The sequence below is a fragment of the Dendropsophus ebraccatus genome, chromosome 9 (assembly GCF_027789765.1).
Source record: "Dendropsophus ebraccatus isolate aDenEbr1 chromosome 9, aDenEbr1.pat, whole genome shotgun sequence".
In the NCBI taxonomy this organism is placed as follows: Eukaryota; Metazoa; Chordata; class Amphibia; order Anura; family Hylidae; genus Dendropsophus; species Dendropsophus ebraccatus.
In genome coordinates, this window is record NC_091462.1 from 118,495,093 (window position 1) to 118,518,792 (window position 23,700).

The 23,700-nt window shown below is 47.2% G+C and overlaps 2 protein-coding genes across 2 annotated transcripts in view; one reads left to right on the top strand and one right to left on the bottom strand.

Annotated features, from left to right (window-relative positions):
* LOC138801669 (mas-related G-protein coupled receptor member H-like) overlaps window positions 1–23,700 on the bottom strand; it is a 566,124-nt gene that overhangs the window by 179,966 nt on the left and 362,458 nt on the right. The window lies entirely within an intron of this gene.
* Window positions 11,638–16,946, top strand: LOC138800603 (uncharacterized). The gene is made up of 4 exons (XM_069982393.1): window positions 11,638–12,009; window positions 12,492–12,615; window positions 13,676–13,749; window positions 15,670–16,946. Exons 1-4 carry the CDS (start codon window positions 11,688–11,690, stop codon window positions 16,203–16,205), a joined length of 1,056 nt encoding a protein of 351 aa, XP_069838494.1. The 5' UTR covers window positions 11,638–11,687; the 3' UTR covers window positions 16,206–16,946.

Genomic DNA, 23,700 nt, shown 5'->3' on the forward strand with positions numbered 1-23,700 from the left:
CATGAGGGTCCTGACGGAAGGAATCCTAGAATTGCCTGGAAGCTCCACATTAAAGATGGAACCAATTTAAAGGGAACCTGTCACTCCCCCGTGTCGGGGTGAAGGCCGCCCGACCCGCTGCTAGAGTCCTGGATACTTACCCCATCTCGCCAAGTCCCACTCCTGGAACCGGTCCCGGGACGGAGATATCCTTGTCAGAAGCCCGGCGCACGCGCTGCATGTATGATTCTCTATGGCCGTTGGACTCATCTCTGCAGCGCGCGCCAGGCTTCCGACAAGGATATTTCCGTCCCAGGACCGGCTCCAGGAGCGGGACTTGGTGAGATGGGGTAAGTATGCGGGGCTCTAGCGGGGGGTCGGGTGGCCTTCACCCCGACATGGGGGGGTATGGTGACAGGTTCCCTTTAATAGTCGGGGAAAGACTTTTAGATTTTTTTAGAATTAGAGTCCCTGTACCGGTAATTGTAGTCAGTGTAAGTGTGATGTATATAGAATAATACCTGTACATTCACAGGCCGGGCCCGCAGGTGTGGAAGAACCTTCCGGTAAGAAGAGTCCCTGCTCCTGTACTCTCATTACTCACAATAATTCCTCAGAAATCAGAAACATTTGGGGAAATCAATGCTACACGAGTTCAATGAGAGACGGACCCGACCTGTTTGTAATCATTTACTGGTCTCCTCCTCTGCGGTCATTTTAGAAAAAAAGCTGAACCCAAGAACAAGAGGAGACAGTGAGAGGTTATAGAGGGGAAGATCAGAAGCAACGTGAGAAAATATTACTTTACTGAAAGAGTAGTAGATGCTAGGAACAAATGTCCAGCAGATGTGGTTAGTAAATCTACAGTAAGTAAATGTAACCTGACTGGTATATACATATATATTTATCCTAAGATAATAAGAAGAGAAATCATATTATGTTCAGCCAGAACCTCCTCCTCCTACCACCCCTCATACAGTATGCTGCATGCTACATGTATCCAGATTGAATGCTTGGATATCCAGGTACTCAGGGTGTCCCGGTCAGCTTGTAGCTAGACCTTCACTTATATATGAGACACTTATATTAGGATAATGTACAGGGAGATTAGAGGTTTTGTGGGCCCCTGGGCGGCAGAGCCTCAGCAGGACCATTTGTGGACAAATCATGTGGCGACAGTAAAACCAACATCCAATGTACAAATATCAGTATCCCCCCATACACTGACCCATTTAGAGGTAGATAACAAGGGTACACAGGCTCTGTACATCATATAAGTGATTACAGTACAGGTACATTCAGTGACTCACAGGGAGCATCTTCTCTGATGGAAGTTGCTCACTTTTTTCTTTGTTTTTCATCTGTTTAAAGGGAACCTGTCACCCCACGTGCCGGGGTGACAGGCTCCCGACCCCCCGTTAGAGCCCCCTATACTCACCTTATCCCGCCGGGTCCCGCTTCTGAAGGTTCCCTTTAAGGCCATTTATCTCTATTTGTTTTCAATCCCTTTAAGGCCATCATAATGACGTCTCCTGGCCACAACTCACAAAAACTACCAGGCAAACATCTTAGGTTCGTCTCTTATACAGTAGAGGCACCCTCTGTGCCCCCATATAGTAGTTAGGTCCCCTGAGTTCCAGCATATAGTGCTTTGTATCCATATAGAAGTTAGTGCCCCATATAGTGGTTAGGCCCTTATGTGCCACCCATATAGCAGTTAGACATCTCTGTGCAGATAATATCCTCCATGTAGGCATCACTCTGTAGGTTATCACTCCTGGTAGTTATCACCCCCACCCCAGTATATAGTATCCTGTAGAGGTAATCCCCCTTCTACCCCCCCCCCCCCCCCCCAATATGTAATAGTCTCCATGTAGTTGGCATCTACCAATATCTAATTATCCCCTGTGTAGTCCCCCCTAAGTAGATGGCCCCTGTGTAGTCCCCCTTTAGTCAATGAAAAGTAGACAATAATGGTGGGTGCAGGTGCCTAGTTTGATACCTTGGGAGAACAAGAAAAGGTAAAGGAAGATGAGTGGCCACTCACCTAATTGCCCCTTGTGCTTTATGTGTATCACTCCTGACAATTAGTGGTATTGTGTCACAGTCCACCGTCACTGCTAGTCTCCCGGCACTACTCTACCCTGTTCTCTAATCCAGCACAGGCAGCGCATGGGCAAAACTGACAACGCAGGCAGCATCTGTAACATGTGCCAGACAAGAGAACAGGGGAGAGAGACCTGCAGTGACATGGGAGCGAGTATGGGAGGGGAGTTTTGTTTTTAGTGCCCGCCATTGCTGCTGCACATAACTTGTTGCCCCATGAATCGTCTGCTGGGCCCCCAAGTGATTGACGCGCAGCTGCAGTGATGTGGGTGGTTCAGACGGCTGTGGGTGCCCCTTGGACCCAGTCGGAAGCCACTGGTGAGCCCTGGCACTTGCCCGCGTAAGCTGGGTGTTGGCGCCGGCCCTGATAATGTGGCTTTCTGAGCACTGGATGACTGCAATTATCTATGGTAAGCATTGTCAGGACAGGGAGGTACAGATACGACAAGACAGTGAGCCCTAGGTCTGAACCCACCCAATGTCCCTGCCTATTTGCCTCAGTCGGCCCTAGGCGGCCGTGGACAACCACGTAGACGTTCCCTACGCTAAATATGTGCACATGGAACAAGACAGACAAACAAACACAAAAGAATAGTCAAACAGGCCGGGTCAAAATCCAAACAGGCAGCGCAGTACAGAATCAGTACCCAATCAGATAGTCAAAAGTCAGGCAGGAGGTCGAGCAAAACAGAGGGATTAGGAACGGGGATCGCAGGAGAAGACAGGGAAGCTGGGACCAGAAAGTTAACCAGCGTTGGGACTCTGCCTCAGCTTTGTTTTATGCTGACCAAGAGCCTAGTCTGGATCCCTATTGGACCGGCGCTCAGATCTTCCAGGTTCCAGATAGGCAGAGAAACCCGTCAATCACAGAGACCAGACAGGTGCAAAAGTCCAAAAGCTTCTCAGCTTAAAGCGTAACCGTCATTTCAGGGTAATTTGTTTGAAAACATTGAATATCAACAGTACAAGCAATTTTAAGAAACTCTGTAATAGGTTTTATGTACTAAAAGAGTTTCCTTCTGTAGTGAAAAAGCAATCTCCCAGCCTCCCCCCTCACATCAGATGAAGCAGGATTTCTCTGTCCATTATGTGGCTATGGAGAGGGGAGGGGCTGTTAGGAGTGAGTGAGCACGGAGCAGTCCTGCACAGCACAACACCCTGCAATCTTCTCTCAGTAAGTTCATAGATAAGCACTGACCTTTCTGACCCCAGAATCCAGCGGTTTAGGTGCCCAGACAGTCTACAAACAGCTGACCTTCATGTCACCTCTTCCTGCTCCCTCATCTCCCTCAGCCCCTCCCCCCTCCATAGGCTTACAATGGAGAGAGCAGAGCCCGTCTTCACTGGCTTCTCTGTAATGAAGACGTGTTTGCCTGATAATGCACAGATAAGAAGTCGGGGGGGAGGCTGGGAGATTGCTTCTTGAGGACAGAAGGAGGCTTTTTTGGCTGATAAAACCTATTACAGAGTTTCTTAAAATCGCTTATACTACTGCTGAGAAGCAATCGGGTGTGGCACACAAAAGCAACACCAGGCCCCGTTCACACCAGGCTACTGCACATTCCTGACAGACATCACGCAATTTCATGAATGGAGGTAATCGACCAAGGATTTCTCAACAACTACAATCCCTCCTAGTAGTAACTCATCCCCCAAACAACTGCACTATCACCAGGGGCGGGCTGGGCCGGGGGGCAGGGGGGCATATGCCCCCCGGGCCGCTCTTCCCCCAGCTGTCAGGGCCGCATGGCTGCTGACAGCTGGCTGGAGTCCTCAGTGCCTCCCCTGCTTACAGCCCCGCCCTCTTCTGTCATATTTACCTGTGGCTGTGCTGTGGATCCGGACTGTGATGGATGCGGCCGCTGAAGCCCCCCCCCCATGACGTTAAGCCCCGCCCCCTTTATGGCCATTATGCAGATAAGCCTATGAGGCTTATGGTAAAAAGCAAACTGCTGTACGCAGTATCTTCCTCCGGCCACCAGAGGCCGCTCTCTCCTCCCAGCTGGTTCTCCTGTGTCTGGGCTAGAAGAGCCTGAAGACAGAGAAGATGGTGTCTGCAGGAAGCAAGGTACCTACACAGCAGGACATAGGGCAGGGGGAGGGGACCAAGGCCCTCCAGCTGTTGCAGAACTACTACTCCCATCATACCTGGGCAGCCATAGGCTGTCCATGCATGATGGGAGTTGTAGTTTTGCAACAGCTGAAGAGCCAAGGTTCCCTATCCCTGACATAGAGGATACATATATACAGGAGGATACATATATACAGGAGACCTACACAGGAGGATACATATATACAGGAGACCTACACAGGAGGATACATATATACAGGAGACCTACACAGGAGGATACATATATACAGGAGGATACATATATACAGGAGAACTACACAGGAGGATACATATATACAGGAGGATACATATATACAGGAGAACTACACAGGAGGATACATATATACAGGAGACCTACACAGGAGGATACATATATACAGGAGACCTACACAGGAGGATACATATATACAGGAGACCTACACAGGAGGATACATATATACAGGGGTACATATATACAGGAGGAGACATATATACAGGAGGATACATATATACAGGAGACCTACACAGGAGGATACATATATACAGGAGACCTACACAGGAGGATACATATATACAGGAGACCTACACAGGAGGATACATATATACAGGAGGAGACATACAGAGGAGTATATAGAGGATACATATATACAGGAGGATACATACAGAGGAGTATATAGAGGATACATATATACAGGAGGAGACATATATACAGGGGTACATGGAGGATACATATATACAGGAGGAGACATACAGAGGAGTATATAGAGGATACATATATACAGGAGGATACATACAGAGGAGTATATAGAGGATACATATATACAGGAGGAGACATATATACAGGGGTACATGGAGGATACATATATACAGGAGGATACATACAGAGGAATTCGGGCTGGGTGAGTAAACAAATTAATTCGCCCAGAAGGTTAGAATCGATTAGATTTTTGTAAAAATCTTAAATTAAATTTTCACAAAAAATCATTGCAGGCGGAGCAGCATGGATTGTCGGGTTGGCGGCCGGGCAAGAGGTGCAGGTCAAGCGGGCGGCGCAGAGGTGAGGTGCATGGCGGGCTTATGGCAGTGCGTGGAGTGTCGGGCCGGAGGTGAGGTGCAGGGCGGTCGGGCAGTCCACCTAACAGAGCTGCGACTGACCTGCCTGAGCTATAAATATCACGTCCTGCTCCCCTCCCGGCCACACGTGCAGGTCCCCGGTCTCTGGAGCAGGTGATATCACCACTACAGTCCCTGCGGCCTCCTTCAAAGACCGGGGACCTGCACGTGTGGCGGGGAGGGGAACTTGTGTGCCAGGGTGAGAGGAAGAGGAGGAGGGCTATGTGCACTCCTGCCCCAATCACCCCCAGCTGCCCCAGTCCCCCTAGAGTCACCCCCAGTCTGCCTCAGTGCCCCTCAATCACCCCCAGTCTGCCCCAGTCCCCCTCAGTCACCCCCAGTCTGCCCCAGTCCCCCTCCGTCATCCCCAGTCTGCCCCAGTCCCCCTTCAGTCAACTCCAACTGTCCCCAGTCCCCCTTCAGTCAACCCCAGTTTGCCCCATACACCCCCAGCTCTCCCAGTCACCCTCAGCTCCCCCAGTTTGCCCCATACACCCCCAGCTCTCCCAGTCACCCCCAGCTCCCCCAGTTTGCCCCATACACCCCCAGCTCTCCCAGTCACCCCCAGCTCCCCCAGTTTGCCCCGTACACCCCCAGCTCTCCCAGTCACCCCCAGCTGCCCCAGTTTCCCCCAGTGACCCCTCAGCTATACCCGTATTACTACTACACCCCTCATCTTTACCTGTACTACTACAGCCCACATCTGTACCTGTACTACTAATCCCCCTCATCTGTACTACTAATACACCCCTCATTTATACCTGTACTACCTCACCCCTCATCTTTACCTGTACTACTACTACTAATGCCCCTCATCTGTATTACTAATACCCTCCATATCTATACCTGTACTACCTCACCCCTTATTCACTATACCTCCACTACTACACCCCTTATTCACTATACCTCCACTACTACACCCTACCTAGATGGAGGCACCAGTGGTATGGTGGTATAAGTAACTATGTGGTGAAGGAGTGGTGATAATATTTGTTACTTATATAATGGTAATAGATGATGTGGCTATGGGGTCATAGAGCACAGTTATGGGCGTGGCTATGTCCCTCTTTCCCCCCAGCAAAAGTTGGGGGGTATGCATATATACAGGAGTACATAGAGAAGACATATATACAGAAGTATATAGATGATACATATATACAGGAGTACATAGAGGATACATCATATATCCTCTATGTACTCCTGTATATATGCATCCTCTATGTACTGCTGTATATATGTCTCCTCTGTACTGCTGTATATATGCATTGCATATTCCATCGTGAATATATATATATATATATATATATATATATATATAATGTATATACGCACACACAGGAGGAGACCTACACAGCAGTACATAGAGGATACATATATACAGCAGTACATAGAGGATACATATATACAGGAGTAGACATACACAGCAGTACATAGAGGGGACATATATACAGGAGGAGACATATACAGGAGTACATAGAGGATACATATATACAGTAGTACATAGAGGATACATATAAGTATGTGTGTTTGTTGTTTTGTTTATTATTATTTTTAATAATGGGGGGTGCACACACGAGGGGGGTGTTCTAAAAAGAGGAATGCCTATACCCACAGGACCACAGCAGTAAAAAAAAATACAGAAACCCCAGCTTTCCCAGCATCTTGTATTTGTAGTCAGTATAATGGAGGTCACCCAGCTTTTCCACCATCTTATACTCAGTATGATGGAGGTCACCCAGCTTTCCCAGCATCTTATAGTCAGTAGGATGGAGGTCACCCAGCTTTCCCACCATCTTATACTCAGTATGATGGAGATCACCCAGCTTTTCCACCATCTTATACTGCGTATGATGGAGGTCACCCAGCTTTCCCAGCATCTTATAGTCAGTAGGATGGAGGTCACCCAGCTTTCTCACCATCTTATACTCAGTATGATGTGATCACCCAGCTTTCCAGCATCATATACTCAGTACGATAGAGGTCACCCAGCATTCCTTGCATCTGTCTATGGGTACGTTCCGTGTCATCGCTGAGCCGCCCCATAGACTTATACAGGAAAGTGACTTCTGATCCCTTCACAGGGCACAGTAGGATATTTGGTCACAAATGACGAAGATGTTATAGGTAAGGGCCAGAGTGGTCCTTAAAGGATGGGCCGCCAGCCTGCTACTTATGGGCCAGTGCTGTGTGCTTGCCCCCCGGGCTAAAATTTGCCAGCCAGCCCCTGACTATCACTCTCCAAAACCTCATATATAACCATTTATGTAACCTCCAAACTTACACGTACAAAGTCTCAGTCTTTCCTTGTCTTTGGCTCTCTTAATCTATCTTGGGCAGGAGCTGTAAACGGAAAAAAGCAAAAAAAAACAAACAACAACCCTCAGCTGTCAGCCTCTCACCAGCAGCTCTCTCCTGACTCTCATAGCTTCCGGCACAGGCAGCACGATTCAGAGACGTTGCCTGTGCCAGACATCCCCAGCAGTCTCATTCATTTCCAAATGTGCCATGAAGAATGATCTGTGTCCTGAATTCCATGGAGGGCCCCAAACATCTGTGCTGTCCTGCAGTCTGTACGGGCCCCTCCACCGCGCATAAGTTATATGCCCGCCACTGTCTCATTCATCTTTGTTCCCCCTCCTCTATTCCTGCTCCCCCCCTTCCATCCCCGCTGTCCTTCTGCTAGTCCCCAATATCCTTCTTCCATCTCTGCTCTCCTTTAATTGAGAAGTCCGGCAAACATTTTTATTAAAGTATTGTATTGTCCTCCAAAAGTTATAAAAATCCCCAATATACACTTATTATGGGAAATGCACATAAAGTGCTTTTTCCCTGCACTTACTACTGCATCAAGGCTTCACTTCCTGGATAACATGGTGATGTCACTTCCTGGATATCATGGTGATGTCACTTCCTGGATAACATGGGGGTGTCACTTCCTGGATAACATGGTGATGTCACTTCCTGGATAACATGGTGATGTCACTTCCTGGCTAACATGGTGATGTCACTGCCTGGATAACATGGTGATGTCACTTCCTGGATAACATGGTGATGTCACTTCCTGGATAACATGGTAATGTCACTTCCTGGATAACATGGTGATGTCACTTCATGGATAACATGGTGATGTCACTTCCTGGATAACATGGTGATGTCACGACCCGACTCCCAGAGCTGTGTGGGCTGTGGCTGCCGGAGAGGATGATGGCAGGGGGATGCTCAGTGTCCCTCTAGGTCCCTGTGTCCCTCAGTGTCCCCCTGCAATCATCCTCTCCAGCAGCCACAGCCGCACAGCTCTGGGAGTCGGGTCGTGACATCACCATGTTATCCAGGAAGTGACATCCCCATGTTATCCAGGAAGTGACATCACCATGTTATCCAGGAAGTGACATCACCATGTTATCCAGGAAGTGAAGCCTTGATGCAGCAGTAAGTGCAGGGAAAATAGCACTTTATGTGCATTTCCCATAATAAGTGTGAGTTGGTAATTTGTTTAACTTTTAGGGGGCAATTTAACTATGCTTGCTCTACTTCTACCATACATGCCCTCCCTCTACTATCCCTGCTCCCCCTCTATCCCTGCTCTCCTTCTTCCATCCCTGCTCCCTCTATACTGTCCCTATTCTTCCTCTATCCCTGCTCTCCCTCTTCCATCCCTGCTCCCTCTATACTCTCCCTATTCTTCCTCTATCCCTGCTCTCCCTCTTCCATCCCTGCTCCCTCTATACTGTCCCTATTCTTCCTCTATCCCTGCCCTCCCTCTTCCATCCCTGCTCCCTCTATACTGTCCCTATTCTTCCTCTATCCCTGCTCTCCCTCTTCCATCCCTGCTCCCTCTATACTGTCCCTATTCTTCCTCTATCCCTGCTCTCCCTCTTCCATTCCTGCTCCCTCTATACTGTCCCTATTCTTCCTCTATCCCTGCTCTCCCTCTTCCATTCCTGCTCCCTCTATACTGTCCCTATTCTTCCTCTATCCCTGCTCTCCCTCTTCCAATCCCTGCTCCCTCTATACTGCCCCTATTCTTCCTCTATCCCTGTTCTTTCTTTAGTATCTTTTCTCTCCCTGTACCATCCCTGTTTGCCCTACACTATTTCTAGTAATGTTTTACGACCTCCCCCCTCCGCAGGCCTTTTACCATCACTGCTCTTGTCTACATTTGTTTCTCCCATTACCTTCCCTACTCTCTCTTTGCTATCCCTTCTGTCCCTTTACCATCCCTGTTCTCACATGAATGTTAATGTTAATGCTCTTACTTTACTATCCTGGCTTTCCCTCTATCATCCCTGATGTCTTTACTCCCCCTATACAATCTCTGTTCTCCCCATACTATGACCCTCCATAATCCCTGCTCACCCTCTAACATTACTGCTCACAGTATTCCATCCCTACTCTCCATCTACCCTCTCTACTCATACTACTACATCTCATCCTTTATCATCCTTGCTGACGTTTTCCCTATTTGCTCTCCCTCTACTGCCCCTACTATGGCAGCTTTCCCTTATTGCTGCTCGCCCAATACCTTTCCTGCTCACCCTTTACTATGTCTTCCAAACGTCTACTGGTTTGTCTCCACCATCTCTGCTCTTCTCATACTGTCCTTATTCTCCCTCTATCTTCCCTGTTCTCCCTCTATCATCCTTATTCTCCCTCTATCATCCCTGTTCTCCCTCTATCATCCTTATTCTCCCTCTATCATCCCTGTTCTCCCTCTATCATCCCTGTTCTCCCTCTATCATCCTTATTCTCCCTTCTCCCTCTATCATCCTTATTCTCCCTCATCATCCCTGTTCTCACTCTATCATCCTTATTCTCCCTCATCATCCCTGTTCTCCCTCTATCATCCCTATTCTCCCTTCTCCCTCTATCATCCTTATTCTCCCTCTATCATCCCCATCATCTTCATGATACCTCATGTTGCGTGCGGTGGCACTTTTAAATGGTTAAATCTTTCTATGTGATTTGGCTGTAGATCAAGGCTGATATATGGGGGTCCGAGCAGCTGGATACGTCATTGATGGACTCGTCTAACACCAAGGGAACATCCAGCATGGAAAGCTCCTCTGATGTTTCCCCTTTGGTTTCCAACCAGTTGACAACCAAGTCGTATATTTGTCAGTAGACTGATCCTCCATTCCTACAAGTAATTCTTCCACCAAGACCAAGTTGTATTTAAGCAGAGATTTCGATTTCATAGATTTTTAAAAATTAAATTATTCCCAAGAAATGTCGGCCCCGGACCAGTCAGCCATGTGATATTTCTCAGATCAATGTGGGCAGCTCATGGGGTCAATGGTTTGTATTGGAAAGATGCTTTGCATATATTAACACAGACTTGCAGGATGATGCACATCTCCTATTTTCTCCATGTCCTTTTACATGATCGACAGGTAGTAGTGATCAGTAAAAAGACCAGTGATCAGCCGTCAGATGGGAAATTGCTCATATGTTGGCCGACAACATCTTTTGTGTAGGCTTTAATATCTCTATTGCACGTGAACACGAAAATGTGCGGCTGAATATAATGAAGTGAATAGGCTGCACAAATGTTTGCTCACTCTGGCCACATGGTTGACTGATCCTGTAAAGGCTCTATAAATGATTATTGATGTTGATCTGCCCCCCTTTTCTACGCTAATCAGACTGTGTAAAGGGGTCCTACCACACTCAGAGACTGATGCATTTATATGACACATGGGTGCCTGTTCCAAATGCCTTATCATTCCCCAGCCATCCTTCCCTATATGTGATTACAGCGCAGTTACATCCAGTGACTCACAGGGGACCTCTTCTTTGAGTCAATCACAGGTGACAATTTTTCTAATTGGAGTTGTTCACTTCTTTTTTGTTCTCTATTTGGTCCATCCATCATAAAGACTTCTGACAGCCAGGAATCCCCCTCCCTTCTATACAAACTGCCCATCTTTTTTGCCCCAGACATTAATAGTGCTCACTTTGTGCCCCCATATAATAGGACCCTCTATATTGTAATCAGCCCCCTTTGTGCCCCCATACAGTATATATGTCCCCACTTTGCCCTATATCATATATAAATCCCCTTCTTGAAGACACACAGACGAATGATCTGTATGACCAGGAATCTAGGACATGAGTTCTGGATTCTCGGGAGGACCCTGCAGCCCAGCAGAGACGTTAGGGCCCACCAGAGGACTCTCTGCGGTACTCTGACATCTGTTCTGCACTGCAGTCTGAATGGGCCGCTCCATTGTCCCGGGCTGCACAGGCTATATCTCTGCTCCTAGATAAAAAATAAATCCTGGAAGGAAATTGTTACCTTAAAGGGATTTTCCCTCTGTCATATATTCAGTAATCAGTAACTTTGTAACGAAGCGCCATAAAACAGAACTTTGAGTCACTAGTGAAGAGCACAACTCCGGAGATGGCCATGAAAATAGACAAGCTAAGAAGTGAAATTGAAAACTTTACCTTCCACAATGGAAAAAATGGCAGCCGGGGGTTTAACCATGCTCTAATCCAGTTATTTGGTCTCTTGGGTCATGGGAAATCTTCCTTCATCAACACTTGCCTATACGTCTGGGAAGATGGGGACTTCAAGAACTGGGCAGAGGCTGCTGCTAAGGATGAGGGGTGCACGATGACCAGACTGACCTACCCCCTGACCGGAAACATCACCCTGGTCGACAACCGAGGGTACGCCAAACTGGGGAGCCACGAGTCCGGAGAAATATTTGCTCAGCTGGGTAAGTGAGAGGAATATTAATACTAGATCATAAGGAGACATGACGAGGCGTCCCGTCCACTATACACAGTGTCAGCCCTCGGGGGAAGCTTCTTCTGGGTGGTTGGTGGTATGTAGCATTATTATTCTGAGGAAATCTGCAGAGAATATTGTGAGATTCCCAAGGAACAGTCCAGATGTGGGATCCCTGGGGGCTGGGTAGGCTTGGTGATCCACAACATGGAAGGATCAGTTTTATTGTTTTTTTTGTTTCTTTTCATTGTATAAATTGATTATTATTATTATTATTATTATTATTATTATTATTATTATTATTATTATTGTTATTATTAATATTTCTATGGGAAGTGCAGATTTAGATGCCCACATTACAAGACCTGATTGCGGGTATAATAGATCCCTATGATGCTTTCACTTAGGTCATCAGACGGGATAATATAGGAGTATTATGGGTAAGTATTATTAATGTATTGTGGTTTTCAGGTAATTTGCTTCCTCTGGGTAACGCTGTGGAATGGAGCAAAGGATTTGGACTGGTGGAGAGAATTGTCCGAGCAGAAAGTAAAATAAAACATTCTGACTTCATTGTCCCAGTTTTTGTCTACAGGTAAGAGAAGCACAGAGAAATCCATGGACAGGTCAGACTTCAGGGGTGCTACCCCACCCCCCTCCCCCCAATGACACTGTAAATCTTTAACATTAAACACATGAATCGTAATTAGTCTTGAGCGAGCACTTATGCTTGAGCACTGGTTACTTGACTCGAGTGACAAGCCCCATTGAAATCTATGGGAGACTTAAAGTGACTCTGTACCCACAATCTGACCCCCCAAACCACTTGTACCTTCGGATAGCTGCTTTTAATCCAAGATCTGTCCTGGGGTCCGTGCGGCAGGTGATGCAGTTATTGTCATAAAAACAACTTTTAATCCGGCAGCGCTGTGTCTAACGGCCGGGGCTTACATTTGTATATGTATTAGGCTGGCACCACCTCTCAGTCCCTCCTCCCCACCCTCCTCATCATTAGGAATGCTCCAGGAACATTTACTGCTGTTTGAGCTTTGCACAGGTGTATTAACGATCCAGCCCATGTGCCGGGCTGCCACAGGTGGGGAATAGGAAGCAATCTGCCTGGAGCATTCCTAATGATGAGGTGGGCGGGGAGGAAGGACAGAGAGGGTGTGCCAGCCTAATGCATATACAAATGTAAGCCCCGGCCGTTAGACACAGCGCTGCCGGATTAAAAGTTGTTTTTATGGCAATAACTGCATCACCTGCCGAACGGACCCCAGGACAGATCTTGGAGTAAAAGCCGCTATCCGAAGGTACAAGTTGCTTTATTTCACATCTACTGTTGATTTAGATAGTTATAGTGACAGGTACACTTTAATTACTGGACTATATATATCACGCTGATCGCCTTTTATAGACTTTTACCATCCGTGTGAGGCTTCATTGTGATCTGAGCGGTGAGGTAACTGATGGCTCTAGACCCTGGGAATGTTATTGCGGATGACGTAGAGGAACAATTTGGTGCTTTAGGCTTTTATGGTGAATCCATGGAGAATATAACACCACAGGAAAGACACCAGATTTCACAATAAAGTAGATTTTACAGACGGGAGCTGCTTTGATGCCACTGATCAGACTGGTTTCTTCTTTAATAGTGTAAAGATGGGGGTCAACCCTCATGAGGCCAAGGAGATAAAAAGTTTGCTACTCACCGCGGCAAAAGTTACCGGTAAGGATGAAGCATGTGACCTGCTGATATGTCCTATAGAGAGGGGAGCTAAGGATGAAGCATGTGACCGGCTGATATGTCCTATAGAGGGGGGGGGGAGCTGAGAATGAAGCATGTAACCTGCTGATATGTCCTATAGAGCACGGGGAGCTGAGGATGAAGCATGTAACCTGCTGATATGTCCTATACAGAGGGGGGCTGAGGATGAAGCATGTGACCGGCTGATATGTCCTATAGAGCACGGGGGGCTGAGGATGAAGCATGTAACCTGATATGTCCTATAGAGCACGGGGGGCTAAGAATGAAGCATGTAACCTGCTGATATGTCCTATAGAGCACAGGGAGCTGAGGATGAAGCATGTAACCTGCTGATATGTCCTATAGAGCACAGGGAGCTGAGGATGAAGCATGTAACCTGCTGATATGTCCTATAGAGCACGGGGAGCTGAGGATGAAGCATGTAACCTGCTGATATGTCCTATAGAGCACAGGGAGCTGAGGATGAAGCATGTAACCTGCTGATATGTCCTATAGAGCACGGGGAGCTGAGGATGAAGCATGTAACCTGCTGATATGTCCTATAGAGCACAGGGAGCTGAGGATGAAGCATGTAACCTGCTGATATGTCCTATAGAGCACGGGGAGCTGAGGATGAAGCATGTAACCTGCTGATATATCCTATAGAGCACAGGGAGCTGAGGATGAAGCATGTAACCTGCTGATATGTCCTATAGAGCACGGGGAGCTGAGGATGAATCCTGTTACCTGCTGATATGTCCTATAGAGCACAGGGAGCTGAGGATGAAGCATGTAACCTGCTGATATGTCCTATAGAGCACAGGGAGCTGAGGATGAAGCCTGTAACCTGCTGACATGTCCTATAGAGGGGAGGGGGCTGAGGATGAAGCATGTAACCTGCTGATATGTCCTATAGAGCACAGGGGGCTGAAGATGAAGCATGTAACTTGCTGATATGTCCTTTAGAGCACAGGGAGCTGAGGATGAAGCATATAACCTGCTGATATGTCCTATAGAGGGGGGGGAGGAGCTGAGGAGGAAGCATGTAACCTGCTGATATGTCCTATAGAGGGGGGGGGGAGCTGAGGATGAAGCATGTAACCTGCTGATATGTCCTATAGAGGAGGGGGGCTGAGGATGAAGCATGTAACCTGCTGATATGTCCTATAGAGCACGGGGAGCTGAGGATGAAGCATTTAGCCTGCTGATATGTCCTATAGAGGGGGGAGCTGAGGATGAAGCATGTAACCTGCTGATATGTCCTATAGAGCACAGGGAGCGGAGGATGAAGCATGTGACCTGCTCATATGTCCCAATAGTGCACGGGGCGTTGAGGATGAAGGTAAGTTTCTCACCTTCATCCTCATGACCTGTTTCGGGATATTGGCAGTTTATTTGATATGCTAATGAGGTGTTTTGGTGCACAGGGGGTGGCAATACCATCCCCAGTGCACCAAGCTACCCCACTTCTCCTAATAAGTATTGGGGGTGGCATTCTGCTAATTTTAGTTACAAAGGGGTGGGTGGGCTTGCCATACTGATTAGAGCACTGAGGGTGGTAGCCCGACCCCCAGTGCACGAAAACACCTCATTAGAATATTAAATATACTGCTAATACCCCAAAAATGACATTGAAAATGAAGGTAAATAACTTACCATGGTCCTTAGCGCCCTGTGCCTTTAATAGGTTCTCCTGCGCATGTTTGAGATCTCTTACAAGAAAAGGAAAGTAAATGTAGAAAGAATTACAGTTCAATTGAAGGTGTCTCTGATTCTGACCAAACCTAATGACCTTACCATCATCTCTGCAGTAGTGTCCAGGGTTATTAACAAGCAGAAAGCCCCTGTAAGATCCACAGCTAGTGTCCACCCTGGAATAATTCCCATCTGCTTCATTCACAGGGATTTACCCCCTTATTGTCCTCACCTTCAAGACAAATGGAAGCCTGACCGACACCATGGCGGCATTCAGGGACATGGGAGCCGAGAAGATATTCGCATTTGAAAACTACACCCAGGAAGACTGTAGTAAATTAAGAGGAAGACATGAAGAAGTCCTGAAGTTCTTATCTGAGGTTACTGAGGAGGTGCTGTTCCGAATCAACCATTCCCGGGATCCAGAGAGAGAAATGAAGGAACGGAAACAATTTGTGCTAAACTATGTACATGACCGAGATAAGCAGTCACAGGTGGACGAGATGGAGAAACAGCGGCTAAGGGATAAAAACGAGCAGATGGCCCAACTCAAGGAACATCAGGAGGCGCTAGAGAGGCAGAAAGAGAGGATAAATAGGGAGATGGTGGATGAGCTATGGAGGAAACAGGAACAGTTCCGAAGGATGAACCTGGCTGACCAGGCCAGACAAGAAGAGGAACTCAAGGAGCGGAGGGCCAGGAGTGAGAGGAGAAATAAATGGAATCGTATGTTTCGACAGTAACATTCTAGACAATGAGATGAGCTTCATCTTATCACAGTCCACTACCTTACCTGATGCTTCCCATTTACTGTGTTCTGGATGGATCCCAGGAGAGCTCTCCATTCTGAATGTGCTGAGCTAATCCCCAATCCAGTATAAAAATAGAGGGCTGCCAATGGTCCCAAAAACCCTCAGGGGTAACAGAAGATGCCAGGAGCCTGAAGGGTGTCAACAAAGCCTTATCCCATCATGAACTTGGACCAATTTCCAGATGCTTTAAATGTGTCAAAATATGTGTATGATGGAATAAAAGGTCATCGATATACTGCAGGCTCCTGGCATCTTAATCCAGGTCAGCACGTGGGAAAAATTGTCCCCATTTTGGGTCAGAACGGTCAGGTACAACAGAGGCGAAGCCCGATTAGATCCAGAATCAATACAGAGACTAAAAACCTGAAACATCTTCACAGTTCTCTCAATGTCATGTCTCATATGCACCACCAAGCTGAGTGCAGGACTGGTCTATCAGAGCCTGCTTATTGGTGGATGCAGTATTGCACTATGGGAGCGTCAGGTATCATAATAGTAGCAAAAGAGAATCCAGTCGATCCATCCATGATCCGAGAGATCCATCCGTGATCCAAGAGATCCATCCATGATCCGAGCAATACATCCATGATCCGAGAGATCCATCCATTATCCAAGAGATCCATCCGTGATCCAAGAGATCCATCCGTGATCCAAGAGATCCATCCATGATCCGAGCAATCCATCCATGATCCGAGAGATCCATCCGTTATCCAAGAGATCCATCCATGATCCGAGAGATCCATCCGTGGTCTGCCCCGGTGTAAATCTGTCACCACGTGATGTCATTCTTAATCAATAAAAATTTTTTAAATCTCCTCTGGTGCTCTGGATCACTTTGTCATTGTTATTATTGTATTTCTGACCAGATGCTTCTTGTCATTTAAGGGAACTATCAGCAGCTTAGAAGAATCCAACCTGCTGATATGTCCCATTGCACAGGAGAGGATGTTATGTCTCTTATCTTCCTCCTCAGTGCCGTTACGGTGCAGTTAGTCGTGTTCCTCATGGTCCTGTGAGACCCCTAGAAGATGGACACCCATTAGGAACACTGCCCATCCCCATAGCACCGCCCTGGTCCACCCGCGGCTGGCCCGTTGCATTCATTATCGTTAGAAAGGAGTGGAACGGCCAGGGGCGGATGGGTGCTATCAGGGTGGGCAGTACTCCTAACGGCCCCACCGGTTCTCCTAATGGTCTCACCGGTCAGTGGGGAACACGACTAACTGCACTGGAACAGTGCCAAGGGACATAGTTAGAATCGTCTAACCTGCTGATAGTTTCTCTTTAAATGGTGTCAACTTCTAAACTCCACAATGGATGTTCAATCACTGCAACCAGCCTGAAAAAGTCTCTGCTACATTATGTGTATGATTGCTTCTGTGGTAACACATGGAAACAGCACAAAGTGTCACATAAGTTTCTAAAGTGAAACAGGGACATCTATCGCCCTGACAGGTGCTCCTGTTTGCAGTAAACTACCTGGAATAGGGAATTCTCCTTAGGCTGTGCTCATTTTTATGTGGTTTTGATACAATCTCAGCTAAATTATGGTAAAATTGTACCATTTCACTAAAAACACATACAATATGCGCCATGTGCGAACACTGTCTTAGAAACACAGACAATAGAACACAATGGCCGCCTTCAAGAGGGCATATATCATGGTAAATGTGGCGGGGGGGGGGGGCAGGCCACGCCTCCTACCTGCATTGCTGGTTTGATCGCTTAATGCTGACAATCCTCTCAATGCTGACACCCCCAACATCCAGGCAACATTATTTTATTTGTGGTCCGGGCTCCAGGCTAATGCCACGGCATCATCCAGTGTTAGAGTCTGTGCACACTACGGAATACGCGCAAAGACTTCAAGCGGATTCCGACGCATGGCCTCCACTTGAAGTTCCGCCCATCCCATAGAATCAATGATATTCGCCAACTAATTCTGCTGTCTGCCCAAAAGAATTGACATGTCAATTTTTTGGGCGGACAGCGGAATGTGCATTCTCATCCAGTTCTTTGGCTTCACAGGTCACGGTTAGAGATAATCGAACAGCAGAAAATCTCAGGTTCTATAGAACTTAAACCTTGTCGAACCTTCCGCATTTGATTCCCGATGCCTTCCCGGTCTGTGGGGAAGGAGGAGACAGCTCAGGTACCTCATGGAATTCTGGGATACAGCTTATTACCTAGTCTGAATCCCAGAATTCCAGGCGGTACCCGGGCTGTCTCCTCCCTCCCCACGGATCGGGAAGGCATCGGGAATCAAAGGAAGAAGGTTCGACAAGGTTTAAGTTCTATAGAACCTGAGATTTTCTGCTGTTTGATCTCTAGTCATGGTAAGTTGGCTTTCCTCAACAGCTGTAAGTACGTATGCGAGAATGGGAGGTACAAGACCTGGACAGATTCTGATAATACCGATAAGGGTCACACAGTGGAGAGGGTCTCCTACCCCCTGACCCAGAACATCACCCTGGTGGACAACCGCCTCTTCGGCTTCATCGGAGGCTACGAGACTGGAGAGATCTTTGCTCAACTGGGTGAAAAGGAAAGATGACGTGTGATCTGATGGGGGAGAGCTGGGGCGTATGTGGATGACCTGTTGATGACCTGTGGATGACCTCTGGATGACCTGCAGTTTATACTTTGCTCTTAAAGGGAATATTTTTTTTTTTACTGATTAGATCCAGATACTGAAACATTTTCTTTTTTTTTGTGATTTTCTGATTGTAATTTTTTTGTACATTATTATGGGGGCTGCGATCATGCCTGAGCTGTAACAGCACTAAGTGATATGCTTTGCAGCAAACCCCATGCACATACACAACAACAGACGGAAGTTGTCTCACTAGCCTGAACATTAAGGGTTTCTGAGCATGCTCTGTGACCTCTGTGAGATCATTCCACTGGGAGGGGGAGGCTGAGCTTTGAGCTTCATTTATTGCTATCTCTGTTTAGCTTTACCTTTCACTGTAATGCCATACAAATCCCTTCTCAGAACAGGAAGTTTCAGCCTAGTTTAGGCTTAGTGGTATGAATGGAAACTGCAAGATTTCAGAGAAATACATATATATATACATTGTCATGGAGCCAGATGATACCATCTTCTTCTCTGATGTGCAGCTTTGTCTTGTAGGCAATTTATTGCCCTTGGATGAACCAGTGAAGTGGACCAAGAAGTACGAGCTGATCAACAGGATCAATGAAGCCAGAAATAGTGTCTAAAGCTCAGACTTTGTGGTTCCAGTCCTTGTCTCCAGGAGACTCTGTGTCCCCGACAGGCAGTGATTGCTAAGACACAAGTATATAAATAAGATGTCACAGGTCTGGGCAGGGGTAGCCTCACAGAGCCAACTGGATATATCATTTCCCATCCTCCTCCTTCCATCCCCTGGCCCATATGAGTTTATGAACGTGTATTGAGATGGCAGCTAAGACAAAAGGAATAGAGAAACCTACAAAGCTATAATACCTAGAGAATGGAAGGTGGCTGAAGATGTGTGAATTATACACGGTGCAAAAATCCCTACAGTCTGCTTGTCTACACTACAATACAATAGATAGATCCAATACAGGGAGAGAAGGGGTTACTGGTGCACCGGGTCTGCACGCTGCTATGTGAGCTGAAAGGAAAGAAACAGCAGCAGCAGCACAGCAAAGAAAGGGTTACACTGACCGAGAAGCTAAAGGGGGATACGGAGAATACACTGCAGCTATACAGCAGTAAGTGCACTGATATTTACACACGGTCAGCTGCCCAGAGGGTTATTGGAGAGATGAGATGGAAACTTAGATTTACCTAGGACCAGTGAGAATCAGCAGACTGGCTCAGACAGGACTCACTTACTGTCACTCTCTATCTCTCACACTCTGTCTCTCTCTGTCTCTCACCCTCTGTCTTTCTATCTGTCTATCTCTCTCTCTGTCTCTCACCCTCTGTCTTTCTATCTGTCTCTCTCTGTCTCTCACCCTCTGTCTTTCTATCTGTCTGTCTGTCTCTCGCCCTCTGTCAGTCTGTCTGTCTCTCTCTCTCTTTCACTCTCTCTCTGTCTCACCACTTATGATAAATATGTAATGGACACTTATATATGATGTATTTACTAATATTATATCCTATGATAATCAGTGGGAATGGTGGAGCTCCCCATAGAGTTTCCTATATTACGAGCCCCTTACTTACATGACCTGCCCTCCCCATTGTAGATGCTTTCTATGTTCCCTCCATATTACGGTTTATACCTCATTATTTTCTAGGGTTGCTGCCTGTCCTTATGCTGCCTGTCCTTATGCTGCCTGTCCTTATGCTGCCTGCTCTTATGCTGCCCGTCCTTATGCTGCCCGTCCTTATGCTGCCTGTCCTTATGCTGCCTGTCCTTATGCTGCCTGCTCTTATGCTGCCCGTCCTTATGCTGCCTGTCCTTATGCTGCCTGTCCTTATGCTGCCCATTCTTACGCTACCCGTTCTTACGCTACCTGTACTTATGCTACCCTCTTTTATGCTGCCCGCTCTTATGCTGCCCGCTCTTATGCTGCCCCTCCTTATGCTGCCCGTCCTTATGCTGCCCGTTCTTATGCTGCCTGTCCTTATGCTGCCCGTCCTTATGCTGCCCGTTCTTAGGCTGCCCGTCCTTATGCTGCCCGTTCTTAGGCTGCCCGTTCTTATGCTGCCCGCTCTTATGCTGCCCGTCCTTAGGCTGCCCGTTCTTAGGCTGCCCGTTCTTATGCTGCCTGCTCTTATGCTGCCCGCTTTTATGCTGCCTGCTCTTATGCTGCCTGCTCTTATTCTGCCCGTCCTTATGCTGCCCGTCCTTATGCTGCCTGCTCTTATTCTGCCCGTCCTTATGCTGCCCATTTTTAGGCTGCCCGTCCTTATGCTGCCTATCCTTATGCTGCCAGTTCTCATGACATCTCTTCATTTGCTGTCTGTTCTCATGCTGCCCGTTCTTATGCTGCCCGTTCTTATGCTGCCCGTTCTTATGCTGCCCGTTCTCATGCTGCCCGTTCTCATGCTGCCCGTTCTCATGCTGCCCGTTCTTATGCTGCCCTTTTCCATAATACAGGTTGTAAGGTTAAATCTTGTCTTTCAGCACAGATAAAACAGTAACAGCGGATGAAGAAGGAGAACTGAAGTGTTACAGATCTCTGAGACCATCACAGGTAACCGCAACGACTCCGGACTATACTGGGTCAGACCAACTACCCCGGGAGCCATCGGTGCCACCTCTTCCCCCATCTTACAGATCTAAATAATTTTAATTAAAACAAACCAGACAGTAATTACGGTCCGGCACTTACAGGACATTGACAACCCGGCATCACCTATCGTGAATTTAGGAAATTAATGTAATATGATGCAATAAAATAATGATGGCCGTGCTTGTTGGGTGGGATTGGACTCTCTACACCCTCACGCAGGTTTTCCTTAAGGGTGCGTTCACACATACATGATCCGCAGCAGATTTGCAGCTTCAAATCTGGGCCATCAAATCTGCTGCAGATCCTGTAGGTGTGAATGCACCCTAAAGGGGAATTCCGTCCATTAATAAAACCATGCAGCCGGCAGGGGAAATTTCATAACAAGTAGGAACTTATCTCTCCCCATGTCCATGGTTAGTGGTGGGACCGGCCTTGGGACCCCCACCAGAAGTCATTTTTCCCCGAGTTGTGATGACTCGATGGAAAATGCCTTTCCCGAATGATGGACTGGCCACTCAGCCAATCAGTAACTGGAGAGATGTCCCGCCCCAGTCACTGACTGGCTGATCAGCCTGTCCATCAGCCAGGTCATGACGTATGCAGCGTTTGATACATCTAAATGGAAACCATCAACAGTTTAGATGAACCTACCTGCTGATATCACGAGGCGCTGAGGATGAAGGTAAATTTTCTTAGGTTAGATTTGTTTCCCTTTAAAAAGAAGATGTAGATCAGCTGTTCCAGCACAAAGTGACACAACAATCTTGATGGTTCCAGTTCTTAGCAGAGGCACAGAAGCTTCATGGTTAACTAGAGTAACTAGAGTTTAGACCGCTCAACCCTGCAGACTGGATTCAAGTTCCTGTTCTTTCACGGGAGCCTTCATCCTACAGTAGCCATGCCACATCACACAGGTCCCAACCCCTTCTAGTACTTTCCGCCTCACGTCTGCTCCCAAGTATCTTACTGTAAACGTTCCCTCCATATTGTAGATTAAAAAATTATTTCCTGGCTGAAAAGAAAAGTCTTAGACTAGCTTAAGACTATAATAGGAATACTCACCTGCCCCGATGCCCCGCATCTAACTGGATTGTCCTCTTCTCCAGTTGCTCATACTGGGGGGAGGGGGAGGGGGGTTTGACACCTTTTTTTAGGTATGAAGTGTACAGCACTGTCCAGTAATATTACTATGGCACAGGTGATATACAGTAATGTTGGTCCCTCTCTCCAACACTCCATTAGAGAGCGGGGAAGTCTTTAGATTAGACACTGAGGGGGACAGCCGAATATTCTAAGAGGTACAAGCCTTTTAGAGAACCCGGCCGGCGCTGTGGCCCTGTGTAACAAATCTGCACTTGTGAGCAGACATAAATCATGATAACTCAGGCGCATGATGAGGCCACGCCTCCTCACCCCCTTGCTACGCCGCTCCTGTCTCCCCATTGGGCACGTGGAGGATACGGCAGGTATATGACAAGGAGAATGGGGGGATCTGGGCCTTCTCCCTGGGATACGCCCCGGCTGCAGCATATACTGCGGGCTATAAACTGTTTATCTCTCAGCTGTTCACCATAGACATAAATGACTCACAGAGCTTCTACCAGGCTCCACTATCAGGGCCACAATGTTGACCCAGTGTTTCAGAAAGTTTCAGGTTTTAGGTACCAGTCTCCTACTACAGCTCATGACTCCGATAGTGTTATCACCTATCACAGCTCATATCCTCTGGTTTTGATAGTTGCTGTGCTCACCCACCATCCCCCAAACCAGTATAAGCCAACCCCAACTGCTTTGGAACTAACTACAGAAGGCCAATGGCAACTTCAGCCATATCACATTATAACCAACGTACACTACACAACCATCAGCCTAAATCATATTAGTCCTGAACACTAATAGTCTTTTGTTAGCCATATGTCATATGTCCGTAACAAACCAAGTCCTCATCGAGGTCCAGCAGTGATTCTGGACTCCATTTCCAAGAATTCATTTGCTCTCCCAGTAGTCACTTCTTTCACACTGGTTTTGCCATCACACTGACTGGCAACCTTAGGGTTCTCCACCTCCACAGTAAGATACTTCAGGTTATTCTCTCCCTACAGCTGGACCTGCTGGCTCCATAGTGAGAGGGTCAGGCCCATAGAAGTCAGGTCAAGCACCTACCATAACTTCATGTATGAAGCACAAGATCTAGCTGGACGAGCTCTGTCTGTCCAGGCCCTATACAAAGGTA